This window comes from Filicampus tigris, chromosome 10 (genome assembly GCF_054856515.1).
Source record: "Filicampus tigris isolate MCC_2025a chromosome 10, RoL_Ftig_1.0, whole genome shotgun sequence".
NCBI classification, from domain to species: domain Eukaryota; kingdom Metazoa; phylum Chordata; class Actinopteri; order Syngnathiformes; family Syngnathidae; genus Filicampus; species Filicampus tigris.
The window spans coordinates 2,469,654-2,495,628 of record NC_141226.1 but is presented as its reverse complement, the minus strand read 5'-3'; the positions used below and the strand labels follow the sequence as shown (position 1 = coordinate 2,495,628).

Here is a 25,975-nt window from a genome sequence, read left to right as displayed (position 1 = left end):
TCTATTTAGCTTTATAATTTTTTTTTTTTTTTTGTTCATACATGAAAAAAAATATGTGCACCTCTGTGTGTGTGTGTGTGTGTGTGTATATATATATATATATATATATATATATATATATATATATATATATATATATATATATATATATATATATATTGTAATGCCCCTCGAAGTGGTCAAAGATGCACACAGTCGCTGATGCAATCTGATCGTCGTTTTAATAACAGATTGTCACGGAAAAAAGCACACATTCACACAAGAGCTGCTGGTGGCCACAACTCACGCCCATGCGCTCAATCATACCACACGCTCTTTCAGCCCAACTTCCCTCCTAACCTGGCTCGTCCCCTCGCTATGACGTCACTCACTACTCATAGGCTCAGCCAGCACATGCACAAAACAAGGAACAGATATTACAATATATATATATTGGTGGTGATTGATCGTAGTTTTCTAACATAACATTAAGCCACGTTAAGCTTTTTGACATGAAGGGTTTTAGACTGTCCCATTTTGACAGCTTGTGTTTTGACAAAGATGTCATCGCCCAAAATGATTATTACTCATTGTTTGAGTAGCTATTAAAGTTATTTTATTCATTAAAGGTCAGTGTTCTGAGTACATTTGAATGTAAATTATATACTTTAGCTCCTCCCCTGGGACCACAAGTTCATCGAGTCCCGTCATTCCCCCTCTGAGGGTGTTGGTATCGCCATCGCTCCTCTTCACTGGAGGGAAGCTGCTCTTGTGCTCAGACTCGATGTCTCAGTCATCCGTAGACTCAGCCTTGTCAACATTTTGAAACAGATTTAATGCTTCCTCTAATCCCAAACTTTTTTTGTTGTCCATGATGACTTCTCAAAAATCAATGCTGCTGGAATAAGGACTCACATATTATATAAATATATATATAAATATATATATATATATATATATATATATATATATATATATATATATATATATATATATATATATATATATATATATGTCGGGACAACAAGAAAAAATGTTTTAGAGACCGAATATGAACTGCTTATCAACACGGTAGAACAAGAAAGGGAACATTGTTCGGTGGTCTTGGCAGCATACAAAAAACAAGCACCACAGAGGGAAAAAAAAGTGGTCAGACTTGAAAGTAAGTCGAGAAAGTAGAACACAAATATTGTCCAACACGGAAAATGGAGGAAGACATCCACAACATGGCCGAGAGTCATACAAAGCTGAAAAAGCACTGTTCAATCTTTTATTGTAAACAAAATACAACAGATAAAAAAAGCAATGAAGCAATAAAAGAAGCAAACCTGAACTACAAAGTCGGAAACAAAGTGTAAAATCTGTGGATGGTTAAAGCAGTTCATCCAGTGATTGTAGGGTTGGTGGTTCTCCAGCTGTCCGCTGTGGAAGTGTTCCTGTGCAAAACACTGAACCCTAAATTGCTCCTAGTGGGCCTGGCATCGTGCCATGCATGGCAGCACCTGCAAATACGTTTTTGTTGTGTTTTCGTAGCTGGTCTTGCTGTTTTACTTTGAAAATCAAAACCTCTGTCAAAACGCTCATCTCGGGAGGGTTTCGATATAGGAAAAAAGTAAGCCAAGGTAGGCCAAGCTTGTTGAATTGCATGCACCAAACCCACTCTCCAACAGATGTCACAACAGGCTCGCAAATGAAGCTATGAAGCCATCAAAGCTGCTATGCACTCAGCCCAAACTCAGTGGACAAAAGGAGAACAAGCCTTTGTAATTAAAAAAAACAACAACATATATCCATGGATGGGAGCTGCTCATTGAAAGAAAAAACCGCAGGGCTTTCACCAATTACAATTACAATCAGAGTAATGGTGAAATGTTATCATTTATTGTTATTTATTTCTGTCAACATATTTAAAATGTCTTTACGTGAAACCGTGCGTGGCGCAAAAATGGCTGTTGACTGCTGAAGAAAATTCTAGATTGTAGTGCAGTTTTGTTATAGCAAGTGTCTGTATCCACAAAGGAAATGTAAGACGAGCTTGATCATGTTGTTATTGGAAGCACTTTGAGTCAAGATAGTCTGTATCTCGCTAATCAATACCAATTCTACTTCACTCTAAATAGATGTGTTCTTTAACCCATTAAGGTCAGGAGCGCATAACCGCGTTTCTACCATTAAAGCCGGGAGCGCTGTTGTGTCTTTCTACCTTCAAAGCCGGGAGAGCGTATATATCATATTCTTTTTTTTAATCCAATTCTCGGTCTCTTAGCCAATGAAATGCTTCAGAAGCATTGGAGGATGTCCGGAATTTTCGGGGCAGTAATGGCGGATGCAGACGATCGCAAAAGCTCTGAAATAAATGATATAGACGATGTGCTTGTGGACTTTGAACCCAGTGGAACCAATCGAACGTTATACTGTATATGGTTAAGAAATATGTTTCTAGACAATGACAATATCAAAGGCGTTGTAACAGAATAGATGATGGTAATTACCACTGGGTGTTTTGTATTATTAAAAATAGTGCTTCTCTTCCACTGACACTTTATTTTAACATTTTTGATTGAAACAGTAAATAAACTCAAGCCTGTGTGAAAGCAACATGCCTAAGCTCTCAAATTCTTTTGAATTATGCTTCTATCAGCTACATGGGCTGAGATATTAATTATTTTGGAGGTGTTGAATTTCCAGGAAAACTTAAGGTTTTAGAGGGTGATTCCAAAGTCGACCTCAGGCTTTAGGGAGATGGCGCTTTAATGGGTTAATTACAAAATGTGCCTGTAAAAAGAAATTAAAGTCCATTGCCTATGTCCCACCAAAACTCCAAATGATCTCTACTATCCATCTCAGCTCTCTTCAGACGCAGTAGGAGCCTGCCTCCCAAAGATACCTGCTAATGATTTCAATGACTGTCCCCAATCCCCAAGGGAGCTCAAATCTCCTAAATCATCAATTACCCATGACTCCGCTATCGAACAAAGGGAGCCTGCCACAGAACAATGCTCTTCAGAGGCAAATGTGGCGAGCGAGTCAAAGGCTGACACAGCATAACTCTTGCGACTCTCCCTCACACGCTCTTCGATGAACTCCCGGGTTATTTCTGATTTACCTTGAGTCACTCTCCAACAAGAATCAAGCGACTGGCTATTAACAGGGGAGATAATGCTGGCGGTTTGCTGATGGATGTCTGGTGACTTGACTTCATCATTGCAAGTCCTTAGGTGCAACAGAACCCCGTGACCATACTTGTTTTTGTCCTTCTTGGAGATTATACTGTCAGTGAGTACACGTTCCGATTGTGTGTTACACAGGGCGCCAATGTCAAAGGCATGAGTATCTTCCTCACCACCACCCTCATCATCATAATGAATGACATTATCACGGATATCTTCTTTTGATATGACAGCCTCTTTGCCTTTATGGTGTCTTCGACCAATATAGAGTACAGGAATAACTGCAAAACAAAGAAAGTGAAAATGGTCAAAATACAACCTTATATTTTGCTTGGGTTTACTCTGCCATCTGCAGGCAGATCAGCATTGCAAATTAGAAACTGTTCTCAGTTGCCTTAGATAAATAAAGATTAGATAAATGACAAGTAATAAATGTAATAAAGTAAAAAAAGTAATAAATAAATGACTAGTAATTGACGGAGGTGTTCATTTTACAAAATTTTGCTGGTCCGTCATCCCTCAGCGGTCAGGGTACCCGTCCGTCATTCGTCAGTCCGTGACAAACTGAATTTTAATAGTCAGTCCATCAATTACGTCCAGCAGAAGTCCATTGGTCCGTCAGTCGGTCACCCATAAAAAAAAAACATCAGACAACAGGCATCCGCCAGTGATGTACTAAGGGTCCGTCAATAATGGATGACGATTACACTGACGGATGAAAACTCCCTTCCGTCATGCGTCAGCAGCCAGGACACCCGTTCATCATTTCCTCAGACCGTAATTTTTCGTGACAAACTGAATTGTAATAGTCAGCCCGTTTATCCGTCAGTTACGTCCGTCAGTTAGTCCGTCAGAAGTCTGTTGGTCCGTCAGTCGGTACTGCCAAAAAAACCATCAGAAAATAGGCGTCTGCCAGTGACAGACTATCGTCAGTGACAGATTACCGATTTTTTTTTTTTTTTCACATGTGGACTGAGAACTAAACTAAGCAGGTGCAAGCGAATGAAGTGATCTCTGACTTGTCCCTGATTGGACCGACTGCAAGTGTTACAACTATTCTTGGTCTCTTACGAATACCTCGTGACTATACTTCGATTTTCCAATACTTTGTATTTTGCTGAGAGTTCATCAGACTACCATTAATGCTAGGTTTTTGGTTAGATTAGGGCAGGGGTGTCCAGCTCCAATCCTCAAGGGCTGCTTTCCTGCCTTGAAGCGTGATAACGATCATGATCTCTTGAATCAGGTGCATTACAGCAGGGATAGATGGAAAACAGGCAGGCCCTTGAGGACCAAGTTTGGACATCCCTGGGTTAGGGCAATGCTTCCCATTTATTTTCTGCTACTAGGAAAAAGAAAAAAAAAAAATCATGCCCCTGCCCAATTCTATGCCATTACTATAAATAGTATTATTTGTCTATGAAATTGTTATTAAGTACACCTCTGCATAACATTGTACAAAATTTCTGTGGATGGGTTTGGTGCTAACGCTCAGATCCACCATGCTGCCTTACAATAGACATTACATTTCTACATTTCAGTTTTTTTTCTGTCAAGATGGGGTGCTGAGTGTACATTAATGAGAAATAAAATTTCTCATTAAAATTCCTTTTTTTGATTTTGGCAAATGGCTGCAATGACAGAAAGTGAAAATTTTAAAGGGGTCTTAATACTTTCCCTACCCACTGAATAGTACTATTCAAAAGTCTTGGGCTACGACAAGCTATGTTGTGCTGATTATGTTTTCACAACGTTTTCATTTTTTCATAGTTAGTAGTCCCTTGTCTTGTGTTGGGTTCATATTGACCCCAAAATTGACTTGAAAAATGGGTCGTTTTCGACCCCAACACAATACAAGGGAGTACAGCAAGTTCAGTTAGAAGTGTAAAACAACCAAAAACATACATAGCTTATACTGTCTTTTATCTATGAAGGCTAAGTATGTAATGTAATTGATAAAAGAACAGCTTACCAATTAACAGAGCTACACATAGCAGAATAGCCATTGCTGTTCCAGTGCTGAGCTCCGTGGGCAGAAAGACTGCTTCAGGAGAACACGTTAGCAGCAAGCCTTCTGTCCCACACAAGCACACTCGGATAGTGAGGGTCGATGTGCTGCTCCGAACAGGATAACCACTGTCTTCAACCACAACAGGGAGAACATATATGTCGTGTACCCCATGCTGGATGCCAGAGCGTCGTGTCACTATGCCAGCAGTGTTGTCTAAAAAAACAAGGTAACATGTCAAATCAGACAGAAAAAACACTGACCGTTATTCTGGATCATCTGTGAAATAAGATCAGAGCTCAATAGAGCGCGCACACACACACACACACACACAAAAACCTAGCACAAATTGATTATGTCTAAATTAGAGATTGTTTGGCATGAAATATTTATAGGAATGCACGTGTGTCGCAACCATCCATCCATTTTCTTAACCCAGATGACTCTGGGTGAGGTGCAGGGTACACCTTGGTAACCAGCTAAATCACAGCACATAGAGTACATACTAGGGGTGTAACGGTTTTGGTATTCATCTGTCTCTGTACGGGCTTCACGGTTCGGTGCACACAGCCATACTATGAATACGTCTGATGGGGGAAAAAAAAAAAGTAAACGCCTGAGACCAAGTGACCGCCACATTTGTTGTTTTAAGAAGAAATAGATCAAAACAAAAGTAGAAGCATGGAGCTAGAGAAACCGTCTGCACTATACAAATCACTATACACTATACAAAAGTTTGTATAGTGTATTGTTTATACAGTATAATCAGCCAGGAACATTTCGACTTCCATACGGCAGCGATGGAGTTGCAAGGCTGCAAGCAGTGGAGCGAACAAGAACTGTGTGTGTCGGTGTTGTTGGACCACCGTTCGGTATGTTGCAGGTAACACTTCAAACATGCTAACATCACTCCGATACAGTTACAGGTAGAAAAAAGAATCCCGCTCAACACCAACAACTTATCTCCACTACTTTAAGCAGCCTGGAGAAGTGAAAGCAGACAGAGCCAAAGATATTAGTAGCAACCGGCATATACGTAGCAACATCTATGCTAAAGCATATGCTTTAGCTTCAAACGTTTATTTAACATGCTGGAGCCCCGTTACAATGTTCCATCCCGGGCGCATATTAGCAAGACCGCGCTCCCTGTCATATACAATCGCACAAGAGCCGTGGTGGAGCATGAGATGTCTGCTGCGCCTTAACTCTTAGAACGAAGTTAAAAGTTACTAGTGGGCAAGTGCTACCTGACTTTATCTGCAACCTCATTCTAGCCATACAAGAAAGGGGGTTTTCCTGTGTTTAATTATTATTATTATTATTATTATATTATTAATGAACAAAACCTAATGCAATTTTTTTTATTCTATTTTGTGCTTTTATAACTGGGAATGTTTTTGGGTTTGTAGAAAATTGAATTAACTAATTAATTGAATTAAAGTTAAAAGTAACTTGCGCTCTGTTAAAACTAAAAAAACAACAACAAAAAAAAACAACTAGTCTTATGCATTTGAGACTTATTGCTGTACCGAACCCGTACTGAACCGTGAACCCACATAACGAGGTACGTACCGAACCGTGACTTTTGTGAACCGTTACACCCCTAGTACATACTATTCACACTAAAATTCAAATAATCTTATAGGCAGAGCTGGGCATTTTACTAAAAATTGAGCATCCGTTATTCATTCATCATCCATTTGCAGCGTGGGTACCCTTCCGTCGTCTGTCATCCGTCATTTTTCCCGGGGGGAAAAAATAATATCCATCTATCGGCCGTCTGTCGGCGAGTCGGATTAAAGTTTCACTCGCAAATGTGATATTGGAAATGAACGAAAAACTCACTACACGGACTAACCACATGGAAGTCTCACTGCGCATGTCTTCTGGCCGGACTAAAAGCGTCTCTTTTTAGGACCTTGAAGATGCAAACCGCGGCCAATGGGAAACGGAAGTTCCTGTTATTGGGATTGTGGTATTGCCTCTTGTAATGGCTTACCCCAGCAGCAGGAGGGAGGGGTCGTGTCCGTGAAGTCAAAATGAGGAAATACAGGCACGCTTGAATGCACACTGTCTCATGTTTCTCTATACATAAATAGCCTCGCTGCGGCCATTGAAGCCTCATCACAATAATAGACTATAGACGATTATTTGAACAGAAAGAGTGACTCACTGCGCCTTAGAAATTGGCCACAGCCCTGGTCCATCACTCAAATCTGTCCTCCAGGCAACTACAACTCACTATTTTTCCTTGCCGCGCTCGCCACGGCGATCAAAGCCTCACGGCAAAAAATAGACTAATGACGGACTACAGACGAATGACGGATTAAATAAAGGGGCTTCCGACTATGCTTAATCTGTCTATTTTAAAATTCTATCCGTCATTCGTGAGCAAAATGGGCGTCTGTCAATGATGGATAGACGAACCGGTCCGTCACATAGGGAGAACACCAAGCTCTGCTCTGCATGTTTTAGGAATGTGGAAGGAAACTGGAGTACCTGGACAAAACCCAAGCATGCACAGGGAGAACATGCAAACTCCACACAGGAAGGCTGGATTCAAACCCACGACCTCTGCAATGTAAGGCGGACGTGCTAACCAGTCATCCACCGTGCCGCCCAATGCATCACTAAGATGCATTGTTGTTAATTTTATTGAACACTCAGTGACAAATGAGCCACGGAGTATTCAGTATACGGCATTTGCCATGCTCCTCATGTATTGTTCAAATCAGTTCACAGCACATTTCCACTGTATTAAATAATATTTCATTTACCGGTACAATAATATGCACACTAATTGAATCATTTGTTAGAATGATAGTGTGGCACACAGTTGCCTTGGGATGTGATTCCACCCATTAAATCTTTCACCCGGCCGCCATTGTTTGCATGGCTGCTTCAAGACCCACTTGACAGAAGTAGAACATTATTTTTTGCAATTAACTTTAGCATGGAGGATCCACAAAATAGCTATTTAGCCATCATATTTGAATCGCTGAGTAGACACAAGTCATCACTGCAAACACTTGAACAGACTGTGCTGCATCCCCTTTCTTACTTCTATAATCTCGAACGTTGAACCTTCTGTTGTGAATATCCTTAGGCGTCTTGAAGAAAAACCTTTGATTGATAGGCGGAAGGTCCAAGTCGACAGCACTGACCATCTGAATAACCTGTATATCCAAGACGACAGAAATGATCAGTTCAGGTAGCTTTTCAGCCCAGTTTAGAAGACAAGCTTGAGCCTACTCCAACTGACTGTGCGTCAAAGGGCAGACTATGCTTTAGATTGGCAGCCAGTCAATCACTGAGTTCAAATAAAAACAAATGTAAACATCAACCCAACACCAATTCAGACAGACACGCAGAAACGCATGCACACACTTACAACTACGCTGTCTGAGTTTATTTTTACTTTCCCTCTCAAAGACACTGCTGGTGTCCGAGCAGTGGTGTGGCCGAAAGTGATAAAAATCGAGGACTCACTGCTTACAAAAGTTAACTCATTCACTGCAAAGGATATATTTCATATTTATTTGTCTTTTCACAGTCCAGACATTCAATCTCAGAACCTCATTTATATTTTTTTCAAAAGTTTTCAAACGTTAGGGTAAAAGAGCGTCTGAAAATGTCTGGTGGTGAATGAGTTAAAAATATCTCCCAAAAATTACAAATATATAGTAAATGTAGGACGCGGGTGAAGGGGGCTAGAAAAAAAGTGTAGCGTTCGTTGGGCTCTCCGGCGGACACTGTGTAGCAACCCAGAAGCGGAAGTCCTGTCTCTCACACTCAAAAATACACACAAACTACTTTGCTAACTAACTACTCGCACCACTGCGTAATGTGCTAAAGCAACTGTTGGTGCAGGCCTCTATTTCTTGGCAAAGCTCTTTATTCTGTGTATGACTGATTTGATCACAACACATTTTTACAATGGCTCAAAGCAGAAGAGTGTACCTGTCAATTTACCTGTCCAGCTTTGGAAGTTTCACAGACAAATGTATCTGACGGAAACACCAGTTTAGGAGGAAACTCATTCACATCCAGGACATTGACTGTCACTAACACTTTGGTGGACAGCAAAGGGTTTACTGAAAATGGTCAACATAAAGCCATGAGTAGACACATTATTATGGTTGCGCACAAATCCCTATATTGTTGGTAAATACATTTGAAATGATCATGGATGCTGCAGTACAACCGGTTCTAACGCATAAACATTCAAAAACATGCAGAGCTTCTCAAAGTAACACAGTAGTTTACTCTTTGGAATATGAATAAAGTGAGAATGCTCGTACTTGTTTCACTTAATGTTAAAAACTGAACATTTATTCTTGTCTTTTCATACTCTGATTAATGGCATTTGTAGCACAAGCTTTGTCCACTAATGAAAGAAGGAACTAATGGAACGATTTACATGAGTTCCATGAGTGACTTTCTTGCACCTACTGGAACATTTCCATAGCCATTCATGTTCATCCCACTATCTAAAAAGTAATTTATAGTTTTAATCTCATTGAGCATGGGATAATGTATTATGTTGAAATGCTCGTATCAATTTAATGTAAACCCGCTGTAACTTCTACAGCATAGTTGAAGGCAAGATTCAACATATTTTTTTCTGCAATTGAGCATGTTCTAGCATAATACATAAAACAAAATGGGGGAGCACCAACGGGTTGTTTGTTTACTAAAACAAAAACTATGTGAAGTGATGGGGTTATACTTAATGATGACTACTTACGGACTTTGGTTGCTACCACTGTGATGTTGTGCTGAAATACTTCCTCTCTGTCCAAGTATTCATTCAAGGAAACGGTGCCTTCAATGCTGTCAATGTCGAAATAGCTGTCATACTCTTTATGCCATTCAAGTGAATATCTGCAAAAATCAGACCAAAACGCCAGGGAACATTTAGGCGAGGGAAAGGGAGCAGACAATGACAACATGAATTATACAATTGTTTTAATTATTGCCATAGGAACAATTTATCATTCCGCCTATGTGACGGACCGGTCGTCTATCCCAGGGGTCGGCAACCTTTAACACTCAAAGAGCCATTTTGACCGGGTTTCCATGGAAAAGAAAACACCGGGAGAATTTTGACAAATTAAGATGAAGATGTTGTTGAAGTTGAAGTTGGTAGATGGAAACACTAAAGGAAGTCCATTTAAAATAATAGGCGGACCGGCCTATGGGCGATGACTCTTTGGTACGGCCGTTTTGGCCAGACAAAGAGGCGGATAGACGGATGGCGGAAGGGTACTCCGGCTGCAGACGGAAGGCGATAAATGGACCGGGAAATTTTTGTTAAAAGCCCAGCTCTGCAATTTATGTTGTTAAATTAACATACAGTAGTGTGTAAAGGTCTTAGGTCAACACTTTTTTTTCAACAATTCTACAAAGACTTGAATTTCACACAGTAATATACTGACCTGCACCAAGCCCTTCCTGTTAACAAATATTTAAACAATAAATAAAGTCTGTGGAGTGCTGTATTTGACTGTGTTGTTTGTTAGTTCATAGGTTTCTTCCAGGTTCATGGTGAATGATGATGTAATTATGTAAAGTACTAAACAATGGAATCAATCACATCATTGAATGCTTGGCTAAAACACGGGGGAAAAAAGTTGGTCATCAGCAAACTTGTAAGCCACTGTTTTAATTCCAAAGCATCCTTTCAACATATAATTCTTCCCTAACTAACTCAGCATTTATAAACCATGTCTATTTTTTAGTTTTTTCATTAATTTTACCTGACTGCACTGCTGCTGGCATCAAGGTCATGGGCTGTAACAGAGCCAATGATGGATCCTGAAGGAGTGTCTTCATATGCGTCCACAGAGTAGTATGGTTTGGTAAAGACAGGAGGCTCTTCCATGTCCAAAACGTTAACCTTGACAATAGCTGAATCGCTGAAGGGTCCCAAGTGCAGAAATCGGGGATCAAATTGTGCATTGGATGCTTCAACCTTGAAAGTGTAGGACTTCTTTGTTTCATAGTCCAGGGCCTGATATGTCATGAGAAACAGGCGTTAAACAGACATTCAGCGATGGGACATAAACTGACAAATATTGCATTCCAAAACATATTTGAACTTTGCATACAGTCAGTGGCAATGGATGTAAATAAACTGGAAATATATTTTGCATTTTTAATGACTAAATGACTTATTAAAATTTTAGTAATGTACAGCATGTTTGGACTTGGACTGTAGAGGGCAAGAAGCAACACAGTTGAAATTGCTAAGTAGCGATGAGCAAATCTGAGGCTGTTGCTGCACGGATTTTGCCCCTACCAACCAGGACTACATCGAAGGTGGACCACTTCCCCGAAGGCTTTGCTAAACAGTAGTGGATTCTACCTGGAGTGACTGGGTCAGGTACAGAGGAAGGCCTCTACATAACAGCGCTTCATCTCGTTGAATGGACTCCATGCTGTTTTAACTAACATTGTTCAGCACCATATTGTGATGGATGTTGGACATTTGGCATCCATTGCAGAAATGGGTATCCTGGAAGGGGGAACCCTCCATCTGTCGTCCTTTCTTAAGGTTTCTTTCGGACGGACAGATTGGATTTTGCAAAGAAGTAACCTACAGAGATGAGCCTCAAATGTTTTGAAGCAAAGTTTTAAAGGCCAAGATTAACCTCTACCAAAATGGTGGAAAGGCCAAAGTATGGAAAAAGAAAGGATCTGCGTATGATCCAAAACACACAAGCTCATCTGTGGAGCGTGTTGCAGGTAATGTCATGGCTAGGTCTTGCATGGATGCTTCTGGAAAGGGCTCACTCATCTTTATTGGTGATATAACTCATGAAGAATGACTTGGCAGAATGAATTCTGAAGTCTACAAAACAATTTGTCTGGAAATTTACAGAAAATGCATCAAAACTAATGGGGAGCATCTTCATAATGCAACAAAGCAATGACTAAAAAATTAAGAAAAATATAAAACTCATATAATATGTAATATAATAATATATTCAGTAATATTTGTGAATTAAGTGTTAGGTTCAGCAACATACAGAATTTTTTTCTGAAACATCACTATGAATGAAAACACATGGTAAAATATGTATTGCACAAGGTTTTTATAGGTCAAACTTCACAACAAAAAAATTTCAATACCTCAAACATCTGATGTTTGGAAAAATAAATAAAGACATTTTGTAGTCAGCATAAAATACACCTTTAGGGACATATAAAGCCATCCCTGATTAAAATTTGCTGTTGACTAATTTAAGTAGTGTTTTTTCGATCGATCGGCCACTGATCATGAGGCTGTTTCCTTGGAAAAGTACGTGCTTGACATATGTGGATCAATGCATTTCATTGCCGATCACAAAAAAACGATCACCCATAGTTCGTTCTTTGCAGCCTGCAGGTAACTTGAGACCAGCCTGTGTGCAGTGTGGCATCCCATTGCAGCCGTCAACCTTGACAGTTCTCAAGCTTTTGATGTGTTGTTATTGTTGCACTGTTTGCTTAGATTAATGATGTTCCTGGTCTTTTAACTTTTCCTGTGTCTGTATAATATTATTCTCATGCTGCCTGTAGTAAAGGCCCAGCCTTCTCTTTAATTTAGTTGCCGTCTGTTCACACGTTGTGTGTCTTGCGTTGTTCCATGCGTTTCCTGTTTCCAGGTTTGAGTCAGATGCAGTTTTAACAGTTCAGATCGATATCAGATTAGATGAGGATTCCTTATTATTTCTTATTTCATTGATGCTGCTTTAAGCCTTGAGTTCATGACAAAACACTCAATTCAATTCAGTAATTCAATTCAATTCAGTAATTCATTCAATAATTCAATTCAGTAATTCAATTCAATCTGTCAATTCAATAATTCATCAATCAATCCCAATCTATTATTTTTTGCATCAATGTATGTTCGCTTGCAAGATCAGTCCAGTAAAGGATACTAAATCACACCTTGGAGTCCTGTCTCCTCCTGCCTGTGCTCTGACCAGCACACCATCTTGTTTACAGTAAACGAACTAGCCCTATCGCCTTCCCAACACTGCCATTTTATTGTATTAAAAAATATAAACATATTTATGAGTCCTGATTCCTGCAAAGAGTTTCCATAACAGCCACTTTTCAGCGATGAGAAAAAGTTTTGAGAAAAAGTCACCATAAAAAACGTTAAAGCCCTGATAGACCAAACCAACGTCGGAGGTCGTGAAGCGTCGTGGCGTCTGAATGCGTCATCTGTTTGGTGTAGTGGCCACCGTCTAAGTGCCGTAACCCGTCTGTAAGCGTCTTGGGGCTGTTTACGTATGTTGAATCGGCGTCGCCAGTCGTGACATTTGGTCACTCTCATTGGCTGTTAGCTAGCAAATCAGCGCTCGGAGCACCAACGGGAAGTGACAAATGCGGATAAACAGTGAGCACACCTCCACTGCCTTAATCTTTTTACAAGTACAAGAGCGAGGGTTGACTATGTAAGTATTTCACAATACCGTGTCAAGAACATGAGGGTTAACTTCAAGTGGGAGTTCATCGTGAGCGAAGAATATAGCTGAACAGCTGTTTTTATAATCCGGTTGGATTTTTCTAACAATGAGAAATAGTGACTATCGCCACCGATGGTGTGGAAGGGTATTACATCTCACGCATGTGCAGAAGGCACTATAATGGTCGGCATCGCTGTCTGTCGTTGCGGTGTATTCCTCCAGCGTGACGTGCCGACAGCCGGACGGACACCACAGGGGTTAAGGGTCTGTAACTGTTGGCCAGCGTTTTTTTGGTCTATCTAGGCCTTTATACAGTAGAGGAAGCATTCCCCCTGTTTCATAATGTTGACAAGGCTGAGTTTAAGGATGATTGACAGCGCGCCCGCGCATGAGCAGCCAGTAAAGAGGATTCAAGCAGGACGCCGACGCAGTTCAAGGTATTATTAGCCGAGAGTAAGATATTGTGATTGTGATAGAAGCTACAACGGCAGGCTCTTGTCAGAAGCACCACCACCCACACCTGTCTGCCTCAGAGGGGGACGAGACTTGGTGGACTGGTGTTCTCAGGAGGAGCTACAGTACGTAATTTACATTCGAAGATACTCAGAACACTGACTTTTAATAAATAAAATACCTTTAATAGCAGAGCTGGGCACTTGACCCTTTTTTGCCGATCCGGCCGCGACCCTCCACCCTTGACCTGGGTACCCTTCTGGCCGCGACCCCCCGCCCTTATTCAGAAAAATCATCAACCCCCGCCCAGTTCTGCCCCCCGGTCCCAAAAAAAAAAAAAAGCGTCCATGATTGACCCGGGAGAGATGCTAATGGCAGAGGCTTTTTAAGGATCATTAGCTGGCTAATTTGCTTTTTGAACCCCCTGTGGACACGCTTCAAAATGCGCCACTAGTACTTTACTACTGTGTGCTTACTTCCATTGCGAGCCCCGGAGTTGGTTTTGTCATATTGTATAATTATTTGGGTCCAACAGACGGCCAGAAGTCGCATTCAACAAGTTACTTATTTATTTTCCACACTTTCCTTCGTTCATGGCCTTCAAAATAAAAGCATACCAGCTAACCACTATACACAGCAGGTTTGCTACGGCGTATTTCCGGAAGTAGGAAAGACGCCAGAAGAAGTGCATGAACTCCACGTTGATGTGCCAGCGTCATACTTGAGTGCTGTGCGCAGCTTAATATACTCCCGGACACAAGTTGTTTTGAAACAGTTGAATTCCAATTCGGGGGGCATCGCTTCAAAAAGACAGCAACTACAATGGATATCGTGCCTGCTACAACCATAAAGGCCGAGATGACTAGACTATGCATTTAATTTTATTGCCGAACCAGTTTGCTTTGCAGCAGGAACGAGCTGCGTGCTGCATCCTCTCTCTCCTCCTCTCCGTGTGGGAAACTATATGTCATCGCAACATGGCGACATAATGGACCGATCAGAGCAGCAACAATTCCTGATGGGTGCGTGGCATGTGTTGCAGACCTGTCGCCAACAGCACAATGCGTCGGTCACGTGAATCAATGCGGCAGTTGTCGCTGGCGCCGACGCAGGAGTAGAAAGAAGCCTAATAAGAAGCCTTTTACTGAGTAGGCTGAAATGAAATTTGGCCGCCTCACGACCACTTCAAACGCATGAGGGCCCATTAGTAGGCCGGACTAAAATCCACTTCCGGCCATGCTTAGTCCAGACATTTTTTAAAATTTGTCAGATACCCACCCCGCCACCGCAAAAATGGGCATCCGGCCGAGCCGGGAAGGACTGCCCAGCTCTGTTTAATAGCTACTCAAACAGCGAGTAATAATCATTTTAGATGATGACGTCTTTGCCAAAGCATAAGCCGTCAAAATGGGACGGTCTACATCAGGGGTGTCAAAGTCAAATGGACGGAGGGCCAAATAAAAAATTTTGCGACAAGCCGAGGGCCGGACTGATAAAATGTTCATTGAAATTTTAAATGTCCAGATTGGATCGGGTCCTTCGCGCCTGCTGATGATGTCACGCTTTATATTTCTGCAATATATTTCTTTGCCTCTATGTTTGTCAACCCCCTGGCTGTTGTGTTTTTATCTTTGGAGTTACTAAGTAAAAAATAAAATAAAGTACATTACTGCTACTTTTGCGCAGCAGCTCGAGTGATGTAACTTTTGTTTGCGTTTCTCCTGCCAAACTGGAAACAATTTTCTGGTTGACTCGGGCTGCAAGATTGTATGAACTGTACATAATTTGAAGTAAAACGGAGAGGATCATATGATTGGTATGATGACTCCAGCTGACTCTATTTTAGTGTGGCAAGGTATGAATGTGTGTGCCTCTGTCAGAAAACACGTATTACACTTGACACGTCTATTTATTGTGGTCTGCAACAACACAGACAAAGAATAACCTAGCAACATCATCCAATGCATATCCATTTGTTAACAATATGCCTAAACATTACAGTTCACTGTATTAAGCAATTAAACAGCCAAACAATACATACAATACACATTCACACGTTTCATGACTACAATAGTTAGCATACTAGCCGAAATAACTAACTAGTGTTCATCAACGTGACTTCACTCACGTGAACATATCTAGGCTATCATGTACAGCAGTTACCTGACACGAACCTGACTTATTAAACTCACCTTTTAACATTTACACACAACAACAAACGTGGTGAAACACGGGCAATCTGCAACTACTGAGTTTGCTGGCACAAACAAACTACTAGCTGTGTTGAAGGGAGGAAAAAAGAAAAGAAATGTCACTCGCTATCAACTATCAGCTTAGCGCTTCAAGAAGCATTCAATGCTGCTCACAGTGTGGGACATCTCCGCACCACATCGAAACTCAATGAATTTATCAAATGCCAACAATTACTAATCATAAAACAACATGAGACTTCTAACATGAAGTATTTCTTAATAAAGTGCGCTTTACTCCAAATAACTTTTCACCACAATCCTAATCTGAAAGCCGCGAAAAGTGACGTGAAGTCTTCAAGTCGGCACGTAGACGGCCGACGGACAATCCTCGCAAAAGTAGCTGTAATGTTCGTTATAGCAACAATGAAAATTTCCCCACTGTGGGATCAATAAAGGCATTCTTATCTTTCTTATCTAAACAGCCTGGGGGCGGCAAACATAGATGCAAGATGTTATCTGTGTTGTGGTCGAATTTGTGTCTTGCCAAGTTGTTTTATTTCCAAGGTTAATGAATGCATCGTGCCTGGATGGGAGGGCATGCGAGCGAGAGTAGCGGTGGACGAAGGTTTTTTACATGCACATTAAATGTTTAAGAATGTGTCTTGACAGCCGTCTCTAGTAGATTTAAGTCGTTTTAGAATTCGTGTTAAACGAAGGAGCGGTCCCTGTTCCTTTTGAGTCGATTAAGTTAGGGCGAGAGTGACATCACATCAACAGCACGCTCTGTTATAGTGTCTAACCTGCACCGGAAGCTTTGGTGCCTTGCGACATAGGGAAGTGCTGCGTGCATATATGTGCATAACGTGCATAACCTCAGTTTTCTTTCCCAGATATATGCTCACTAATTAGGCCAAACTCACATTCATGCATAAAACATATCGGCATCAATTGAAAAATTCTTCTGTATGCTAGATGGACATTATCATGCCTTAAACATTAGTGTAATAATGTTTTGATTAGTCAAAGAGTACCAGAATCAAATTCAAATGGAAATATTTAATAAAGCTACATATGGACTTTTGAAAAAATGGTTATATATATGACAGTAACTAAAAATGAAGAATGCAAATTAGTAATGAATAAAGCTACCTTTTTTAAGACAACATCTCCCTCTTGACTTTGACCATTAGAGATTATGTGAAACATGGTGCCCTCGTCCCCTGGTAAAATTGAATAGTCCACCTTTGCATTTTTGTCAATGTCCAGATCATTGGCCAGAATCCGGCCCACAACCGAACCCAGTAATGCTGTTTCAGGAACTGGAAGATGGAAAATACCTATGGATCATGGAAAGACAATTAGATTATTTAAAGGGACCGTATCATGCAAAATCAACTTTTTTTTTTGCTTTTGGCCATGTTAGCAGAGCCGAACGCAGGTGGAAAAGAGACAGGCTGCAGGTCTCTAATCAAATCCTAAAGGATTGCTGGCGTCGTTACCAAAGAAAGGTGAAGGAGCCCTGTTACGTGTTTTTAATGACATCCTCCTGGCAAATGACACTAAAGACTATGTATGTCTCATTTTGTTGGATTTGACTGCAGCACTCGATACAGTAGAACACAGTATTCTTTTGACTCGTTGAAACACCAAGTGGGCATTAGTGGAAGTGCTGTAGAGTGGTTTAGATCCTATTTGGCTGGCAGAACGTTTTCTGTTAGCCAAGGTTCCTCTGAGTCCCGATCTGCCCCTCTATTGTATGGTGTTCCACAGGATTATATTTTTGGGCCCTTGCTGTTCGCTGTGTATTTGCTGCCCCTGAATTCCATCCTTCGAAAACACGTTTTTTCCTTCCACTGCTATGCCGATGACTGTCAAATCTATGTCCTGTTGAGCAAAAAAGACGCCTTCTCCTTATGACCACTTTTGTCCTACCTAGAGGACATCAAAGCCTGAATGTCACTAAATTTGTTAAATTTCAACGAAAAGAAAACAGAGGTTATGGTGTTCGGTCCCAGTGGCTCTTCTACATCCCACCCTGTTGCCCTGGGCCCCCTGGCACCATATCTGATGTCAACAGTCTCAAACTTGGGCTGACCAGCAAATCCGCGCTGTTGTAAGAGTCCCTCCTTTCTTATCAGCACTTAGAAAAAGTCATCCATGCCTTTGTTACATCTTGGCTAGATTACTCTAATGCACTTTATTTTGGAGTTGGCCAGTCCTCTCTCAAACGTCTCCACTTGGTCCAAAACGCTGCTGCCTTTATGAACAAAAATACAAAGTAACTACAGAGAGCTGGACTGGAGGAATTCTGACTGGAAGAACGCTTGCATCCTCACTGGAAGAAAGTTTGACGTACTGACAAAGTGCCACTGAGTAACTTGAGTTACTTAGTTATGAACTAAGACATCAGGCGTATATGAAATAATTAAAGACAAAGCATAAAAGGACCATAGCATCAAGGAAAAAACAGTCACAACAGTTCCTCACCAAAAACACAGTCAAAGTGGTGTTTTCCACCATTCACTCATCTCTGACCATTCCTGCTCATTCCTCCTCTCTTAGCAACAACTCCGCCCAATCCAAGAAAGTAACTGGTTCCTCAATCCTATACGTAACAAACTGAGGAGCCACGCTCTTACCGCTCCTGCGGACTAAACACACACACAATTGCTCAGAGCAGACACCAGTGAAACATTTCGATTTTTGCACCAAAGTTGGGGAGAAGTGACTCCTTACACACACTGGGTCCCATTCACTTGAATGATAGGACTCCAGCCTCCAGAACGGCGTGTCGCCGCTTCCCCGGCCCGACGGTCGTGGCTCCAGCCTCAGGGATAGCGGTTTTGGGAAGCCGGCATTGGACGCCGCAGAGTGAAGTAAACGAGCCGTTGACTTGGAGGGGCAGCCATATGAATGTGACTGAGCTCTTGCAGCGAGCTTTGCGTGCCATTTGCTAAATCACTATTGGGAAATCGCACTACTTTGTGAAAGCCTCTGTGCATTTGATGGGCTATACTTTGCGGCGTGGCCACATTATGCAAAGGCAATTCATATTTTAGTGGCCGAGACTCACCATTCGTGAAACGTTACGGCAGAACCCCACAAGCTGCAAGTGTTGCCATCAGAAGCGCCCCCACCCCGCTGCACGCCTGATGTAAAACCAACGGAAGCTGTGCCGTATGGTGCCGGACCAAGAGAAGTGGTGTGGGGCTGTTTGGGACTCAGGGAAAAGCGGCATTCGTCTGCCTAGCGATAACAGCTGTTCACTACTGTTTCTTGGGTGGTGTGCGAAGCAGCGAGCTTTAGGACGAAGTCATGAAAGGAGTGTGGTGGCTACACAGGGAGAGCGGAATTTTAATGAGCCAGGTGTCTTACTTGCGGGTTAGAAAAATAGCCACCAAAAGAACTCATATTTCATAATTAGACCTCATTTGTGCCAAAGGTAATATGTAATCAAATATGCCTACAGTTATCTGTGGAAAGCAAGATACGGACCCTTTAAAAAGGTAAGGATTCAAGTACTGAATCCATCATAACAGCATTCATTCATTCAAAGGTTTCACTCACTCTTGGAAAAACGTGGTGGGTTGTCATTGACGTCTCCCACCGTGATGTTGACTGTAGTAGTAGCGGCAAGACCCCCCATTTGGCCACCCATATCCTTGGCTTGGATTATAACCTGATACTCGTCTTTCTCTTCACGGTCCATGTTGGCTAAAGCTGTCCTGATCACTCCTGGAAGGAAAAAATGCATTTAAGCGTTTAAGATTTAATTGGAGACATAATGGATAAACATTTTTTCCAAATCCATTGACAACAAAAGTGATGATTACCAATATAATTTTAAAAATCGTTGCCTCGCCCACCTGGGCGGTATTTTCTTCAAGATTGGCTCCTCTACCAGAGGCCTGGGAGCTTGAGGGTTCTGCGCAGGTTCTTAGCTGTTCTCAGTTTTGCACTCTTCTGCATGGAGGTATCAGATGTTCTTCCTGGTATCTGCTGGAGCCATGTATCCATCTTGGGGGTAAGTGCCCCCAGTGCACCAATCACTAGTGGCACCACTGTTGCCTTACCCTCCACATTTTCTCTAGTTCTTCCTTCAGCCCTTGGTATTTCTCCAGCTTTTCATGTTCCTTTTTCCAGATGTTGCGATCATTTAGGATTGTTATATTCATCACGACTGCTGTCTTCTTATGTTTATCCACCACCACTATGTCAGGTTGGTTGGCTATCACCAGTTTGTCATTCAGAATCTGGAAGTCCCACAGGATCTTAGCCTTGTTGTTCTCAGCCACCTTTGAAGGGGTCTGCCATCTTCATTCTGGGACCTCTAATCCATATTTAGTGCAGATGTTCCGGTACGCTATTCCTGCTACCTGGTCTACCCTTGCCATCCTGCATCTTGCACCATGCTCTGGTATGCAGCACCATCTCTGTGGCTTTTTTGCACAGCCTACACCTGGAAGCCTGTCTGATGTGGTCGACCTATTGATCTTGTACATAGGTCCTGTTCTTGTGCTGCCATGATTAGTACCTCCGTGCTTTTCCAGCCGCTGGTAAGTTTTCTCAATGTCAGATAGTTTTAAAATTTGATGGTGGTGCATGCCACGTCGTCTTTCCATGACAGTCCATCTGGTTCCTTCTCCTTACTGGGCTTTTGTTGCCCGAGGCATTCACTAAGCAAGTTGTCCCTGGGGGCCATCGTCTTCTTGTAGGCCTGTTGTTTCCTCCCGGATAGTGCCCTGGACGCTCACTTGTCTACGACCTCCCTCTTTCTGCTCGGTGTACAGCCTCAGGATGCTGGACTTGGGGTGGAACGCTCCGTTCATTGTGAGGAGCGTTCTTGTCTTGAAATCAGTAGCTTGCATCGCTTCCAGTGGCCATGGAATTACCCCAACAGGGTATCTGATTACTGGCAAGGCACAGGTGTTAATGGCCCGGATCTTGTTCTTGTCGTTCAGCTGACTACCCTTCACCCTGTATATCCAGTGTGTATATATATATATATATATATATATATATATATATATATATATATATATATATATATATATATATATATGATACTATTTAAAAGCCTTTGCTAAAACAAAAAAAATTGAATCAGATGTGATTGTCTGAAAGATGGACCACATTAAGGTTAAATGTATACTGTTTGTACAGCACTGAGGTTAATACAGTTTACTGTGACTGAGTTCCTATGTATTTTTTTTAAGTCCAGTTTGATGGTTTTCAGTAACATGGTAATTTCCTGCTGCAGGCCATGGATCTATGTAAAGTTTAAAAGCAGGCTTTCTCCTCAGCAGCTGGCAACCCACTATCCTTTTCTGAAACACAAATGATGAATTTCCAATTGTCACTGGCAATCCAGATTAACACTGTTTGGGCCCACCTGCTGGTATTTCCGTTTGAAGCCCTAGATAGACCAAAAAGACGCTGGCCAACAGTGACAGACGCTTACCCCCTGTGGCGTGCGGCTAGCTGTCGTCACGTCATGCTGGAGGAATACACCGCGACGACAGACAGCGACGCTGACCATTAAAGTACCTTATGCGCATGCATAAAATGTAATACTCTTCAATCCAATCGGAAAGCTGTTGGCCGGGGGCAGATTATAAAAACGTAAACAATGCATTCAGCTAAATTCTTCGATCACGATGAACTCCCACACGAAGTATACCATCACGTTCTTGACACGGTATTGTGAAATACTTACATTGTCAACCCTCGCTCCTGTACTTCTAAGAAGATTAAAGCAGCAGAGCGCTGATTTGCTAGCTAACAGCCAATGAGAGTGACCAAATGTCACGACTGGCGACGCCGAACCAGCATACGTAAACGCCCCCAAGACGCTTACAGACGGGTTACGACACTACGACGGTGGCCACTACACCAAACAGTCGGCGCATTCAGACGCCACGACGCTTCACGACCTCCGACGTCGGTTTGGTCTATCAGGGCCTTGATGCAGTTTTAAAGAAAGACATTTTCCTTGTCGGCTTTTAAAACTCTCCGGGTAGTTTTCCTCAATGTTAAATTAAACAAGTGTGACCAAAGCACATTAAATTGACGTTACTCTGTACTTTATAGCTCCTGACGTAAATATGCATGTCATGTTTTCTTGAAACAACACACAATTTAGAGATATGCTTACATTTTAGTCCACAATAAACAATTGTTATTTTTGCTTTGGCCATGAAAGTGGCTTCTCAACCCATAGCCTGCAGGTAATTTCCTACCATATGAATTTATTTCAGAAATTAAGGAATCCAGTGGAGAAAAAAATTAAGTGAATCCCAGTACTGGTGTTTATTTGGACCTAATGGTAAAACATCATTTCTAGAAGAAAAAAAAAAAACAAGCACAAATAAATGAAAAAAAATATCACACGTGATTTTTCAACTAGGACGATCAAAAGTTCCTCACCTGACTTGGGGTCCACAGAAAAGTATGGCTGGCCATGAAGAATGCTGTAGACAATCTGTGCACTGTTACCATATGTTGGGTCATCTGCATCTGTAGCAGTGATCTGTGTCACAAATGTCCCTGGGCAAATAATGTGTCAACAGTCTCAGAAACAAATTTACATTACCAAAACCTCCCAATCAGTTATACGTTGCCTCTACTTGTATCTCACCCTTAAAACATAATCCTTGAATTCACCCAAGACAAGAAAATGATCCCCAAAAACTGCACAAATACAGAATCCAATAATGAATTATTATACAATAGTTTGTATCCAAAATTACTACTATCTGGTACTTTGGACACATTTCAGTTGGTTTGGTCAAGAACAAGAGTCAAATGCTGAAAACGCTGATAATTTTGTCGTTAATTCTCCCATGCTACTTTTGTTCTTACTTACATTAATAGATGTTGAAGGCAAATTTTGCAAATCCTTTCAAAAAATGTATGTCTTATCCGTAGTAATTAGTTTGACTAAATAATTTGAGATGACAAGTTAATTGCGATAGTAATTAAGTCAGTTTGCTAACCAACTGAAAGGCAAAACTTTGGACTTTGTCCCAAAGTATTAACAGCTTAAGATCTAAGGCTTTGTTTGTTAAATTACCTTATAGTAATAGCATTTGTCAGACAGATGGGCCACTAAGTCAGGCTTTGCACGAGTGCATGTGTGCATATGTTTCTGTTAAATACAATCTTATCCCGGTTCAAACATAACAAGTGAATCTTACATAAAGAGTATTGTATTGTATAAAAGTGTAATTGTACAGGATGTGTAAATGTAACAATCACATTTTAGTCCAACAAGTGACAATGGAAAAAGTCTTAAATAATTTACTCCCCACTTTGTGTTCTGTTTGGAAATTGTATGGAAATATTTTACAGTACCTACTGGGGACATCTCAGGGACGATGGCAATGTATGGTCCATCAGGAAATTGAGGTTCATTGTCATTGATGTCCTGCACCTTGATCAGGAACTCTGACTCAGGTTCCAGAGGAAGACCTGTTCTGACATCTACGGCTTGCGCTTTGAGTACGTAGGAGGACTTCTGTTCTCTGCCACACATAAGAAACACAATTATTTACCGAACTAAAGACTACTCTCACAATATGCAATAAAAAGGCTGTAATAGTTACGATTACATTGTTATTTCGCTTCATATATACAGTGTTGTGCATAAGTATTTGGCAGCATAAGATATGTTGTTTTAGCCATTCTACTTTGTATAATGATCCTGTAAACTGTAACTAGAATGAAATAGAATACACACTCAGTGGAGTGCAGACCTCAAATGGGGGGGGGGGGGGTGATGTAGCAAATTTGGAGTGTGAACTGTGGCATTGACAGAAAATAAATACTTTCCTTTATATGCACCTTTACCCAGACCCTCATCAAATCACATGCACCATTCCCAACAAAATTTTGTGGAAATTTGTATTTTATTTACTGCGTAGTCCTGTCATTGTTGCATGGTAGAGGACCCAAATGCAGGAGAAGCAGGGCGAACTAAAGAAAATATTTATTAACAAAAAAACAGCATATACAAGTTTTGAAAAATCCAAAACTCAAAGTAGCAAAGAAACACTACAGAAAAAACACAACACCAGGACAAACAAAAAACATGACATGACAACGATCCGACAAGGACTGAATGAAAACGAGGAAGTTAAATACAGGCATACTGATGAGACAACGAGAAACAACTGGACGAGACACACAATGGTAGGAGGGAGCTGATTGGTTAACAAAAGGGGGTGGAATGCACACACGTGGACACCATAATCATTAACGAGACAGACAGAAATACCGAGAAAGCAAAACTAAAAAAAAAAAAACATGACCGTACCCCCCCCCCCAGACGTCCCGAAAACAAAACAACCCCCCCCCCCCCAAAAAAAAACAGGGTGGGGGAAGGGGGCCTCGAGGAGGGTACAGAACCCGCCAATCAGAGGCTGACAGCGGTCATCCCTAATGCCAAAATGGAGGGAAAGGCGGCTGCAGGGCGCACGCCGCCAGAAATGGGACAGAGGGCCTTCCTTTCGCTTGCTTGTTCACTCATCTGGTTGAAGTTTTTGTTACAATATCAATAAAAAAATACAATTTTTTGTTTTTTATTGTCTTCCAAAAATAGTGAAAAATGACTTAAAGCGGAAGTCAACGCATACATTTTCTTTTCAAGAATATGTTATATGCAAGCCCACTAGTTGAAACAGGGCATTCTGATAAATATTGTGTCTGTGGAATAAGTGTTAATCCACTCGTTTTTAGCCATCTCTGGGGGCGGCCATTTTGTCTTCTGCCTCAGGAGTGAACAGGATGCTGTTTGGTTGTGTGTGACATAGTATACCCGATGCTGAATGGCTGCCGCGAGGCGGAATGGCAAAACAGATGACTTGTTTAATACGTGACAAATGGGGAGAATGGACGTATTTCCGGTGCTTCGCTCTGTGTCCCACCACTCCAAACGCATCATTCGCACTGCCCCGCACACAACCCCACCTGCCCGCGTGAGCTACATTGAGTCCAATTGAAACGCGCCGCCAGAAACGCTCCCACCGCAGTTGGTGTGAACGTACCATGAAGGCAGCATCAGGCGTTGACTTTTTTTTAATGTCCCCCCCCCCCCCCCATCAGACGTATTCGGCGTATGACTGCTGCACCGAACCGTGAAGCCCGCACCGGAACGGTTCGGGACGAATACAAAAACTGTTAAACCCCTAGGCAACAGGAAGTTGAAGTTCTCAGGGGTGCTTATCAGCTAGTCTTATTAGGTTGGAATTTTCTTTCAAAACATTGTCCCCTTCTGGATGTTAAAAACAAAGTGCTACAGCTTTGGGACATGAAAATTCCCCTTTTGCCCAAAAGATATGAAGTGGCTGTTTGTTGTAATGTATCAGTGCTAACTCCCACCAAGATTCCTGCTATGAGTGAATCCCTTATCACAGCCTGTGTATCACCTGTTACGCCTGCTTCCCCTGTGCCGACTGACTAATGTGGTGCTAATGCCCAATTTATCCTGTGACATCATGGTGGCACACTTCCTCAGTGCAGTTCAAAATGGCACTACTGTGGTTAGGGTGTTGAATCCCTCAAGAGAACACATTGAACTCCATGCTGGTCAGCACCTTGGTGAGTTTCATTCAGCCTCATCTTTCATAAAGCCTTTCGAAGGGACATGCTGTGCAACCTCAGCTGCATATGATGTGGCTCCACCTGTGCAGCTAAATGAAACAAGCCTCACACATT

General features: G+C 41.7%; 1 protein-coding gene across 1 annotated transcript in view; it reads right to left on the bottom strand.

The window, feature by feature from the left end:
- Positions 1-1,235: 1,235 nt before the first annotated feature.
- The window catches only part of LOC147140383 (cadherin-12-like), a 38,812-nt gene continuing 14,072 nt past the window's right edge, over positions 1,236-25,975 (bottom strand). The window contains exons 3-12 of the mRNA XM_086044023.1: positions 23,615-23,784; positions 22,688-22,807; positions 19,829-19,996; positions 17,411-17,598; positions 10,917-11,170; positions 9,905-10,041; positions 9,130-9,251; positions 8,219-8,333; positions 5,122-5,373; positions 1,236-3,430 (exon numbers count right to left, since the gene is read on the bottom strand). Of these exons, the coding sequence (XP_085900149.1) occupies positions 2,823-3,430; positions 5,122-5,373; positions 8,219-8,333; positions 9,130-9,251; positions 9,905-10,041; positions 10,917-11,170; positions 17,411-17,598; positions 19,829-19,996; positions 22,688-22,807; positions 23,615-23,784 (2,134 nt within the window). The 3' untranslated portion in view covers positions 1,236-2,822. The remainder of the gene's footprint in view (positions 3,431-5,121; positions 5,374-8,218; positions 8,334-9,129; positions 9,252-9,904; positions 10,042-10,916; positions 11,171-17,410; positions 17,599-19,828; positions 19,997-22,687; positions 22,808-23,614; positions 23,785-25,975) is intronic.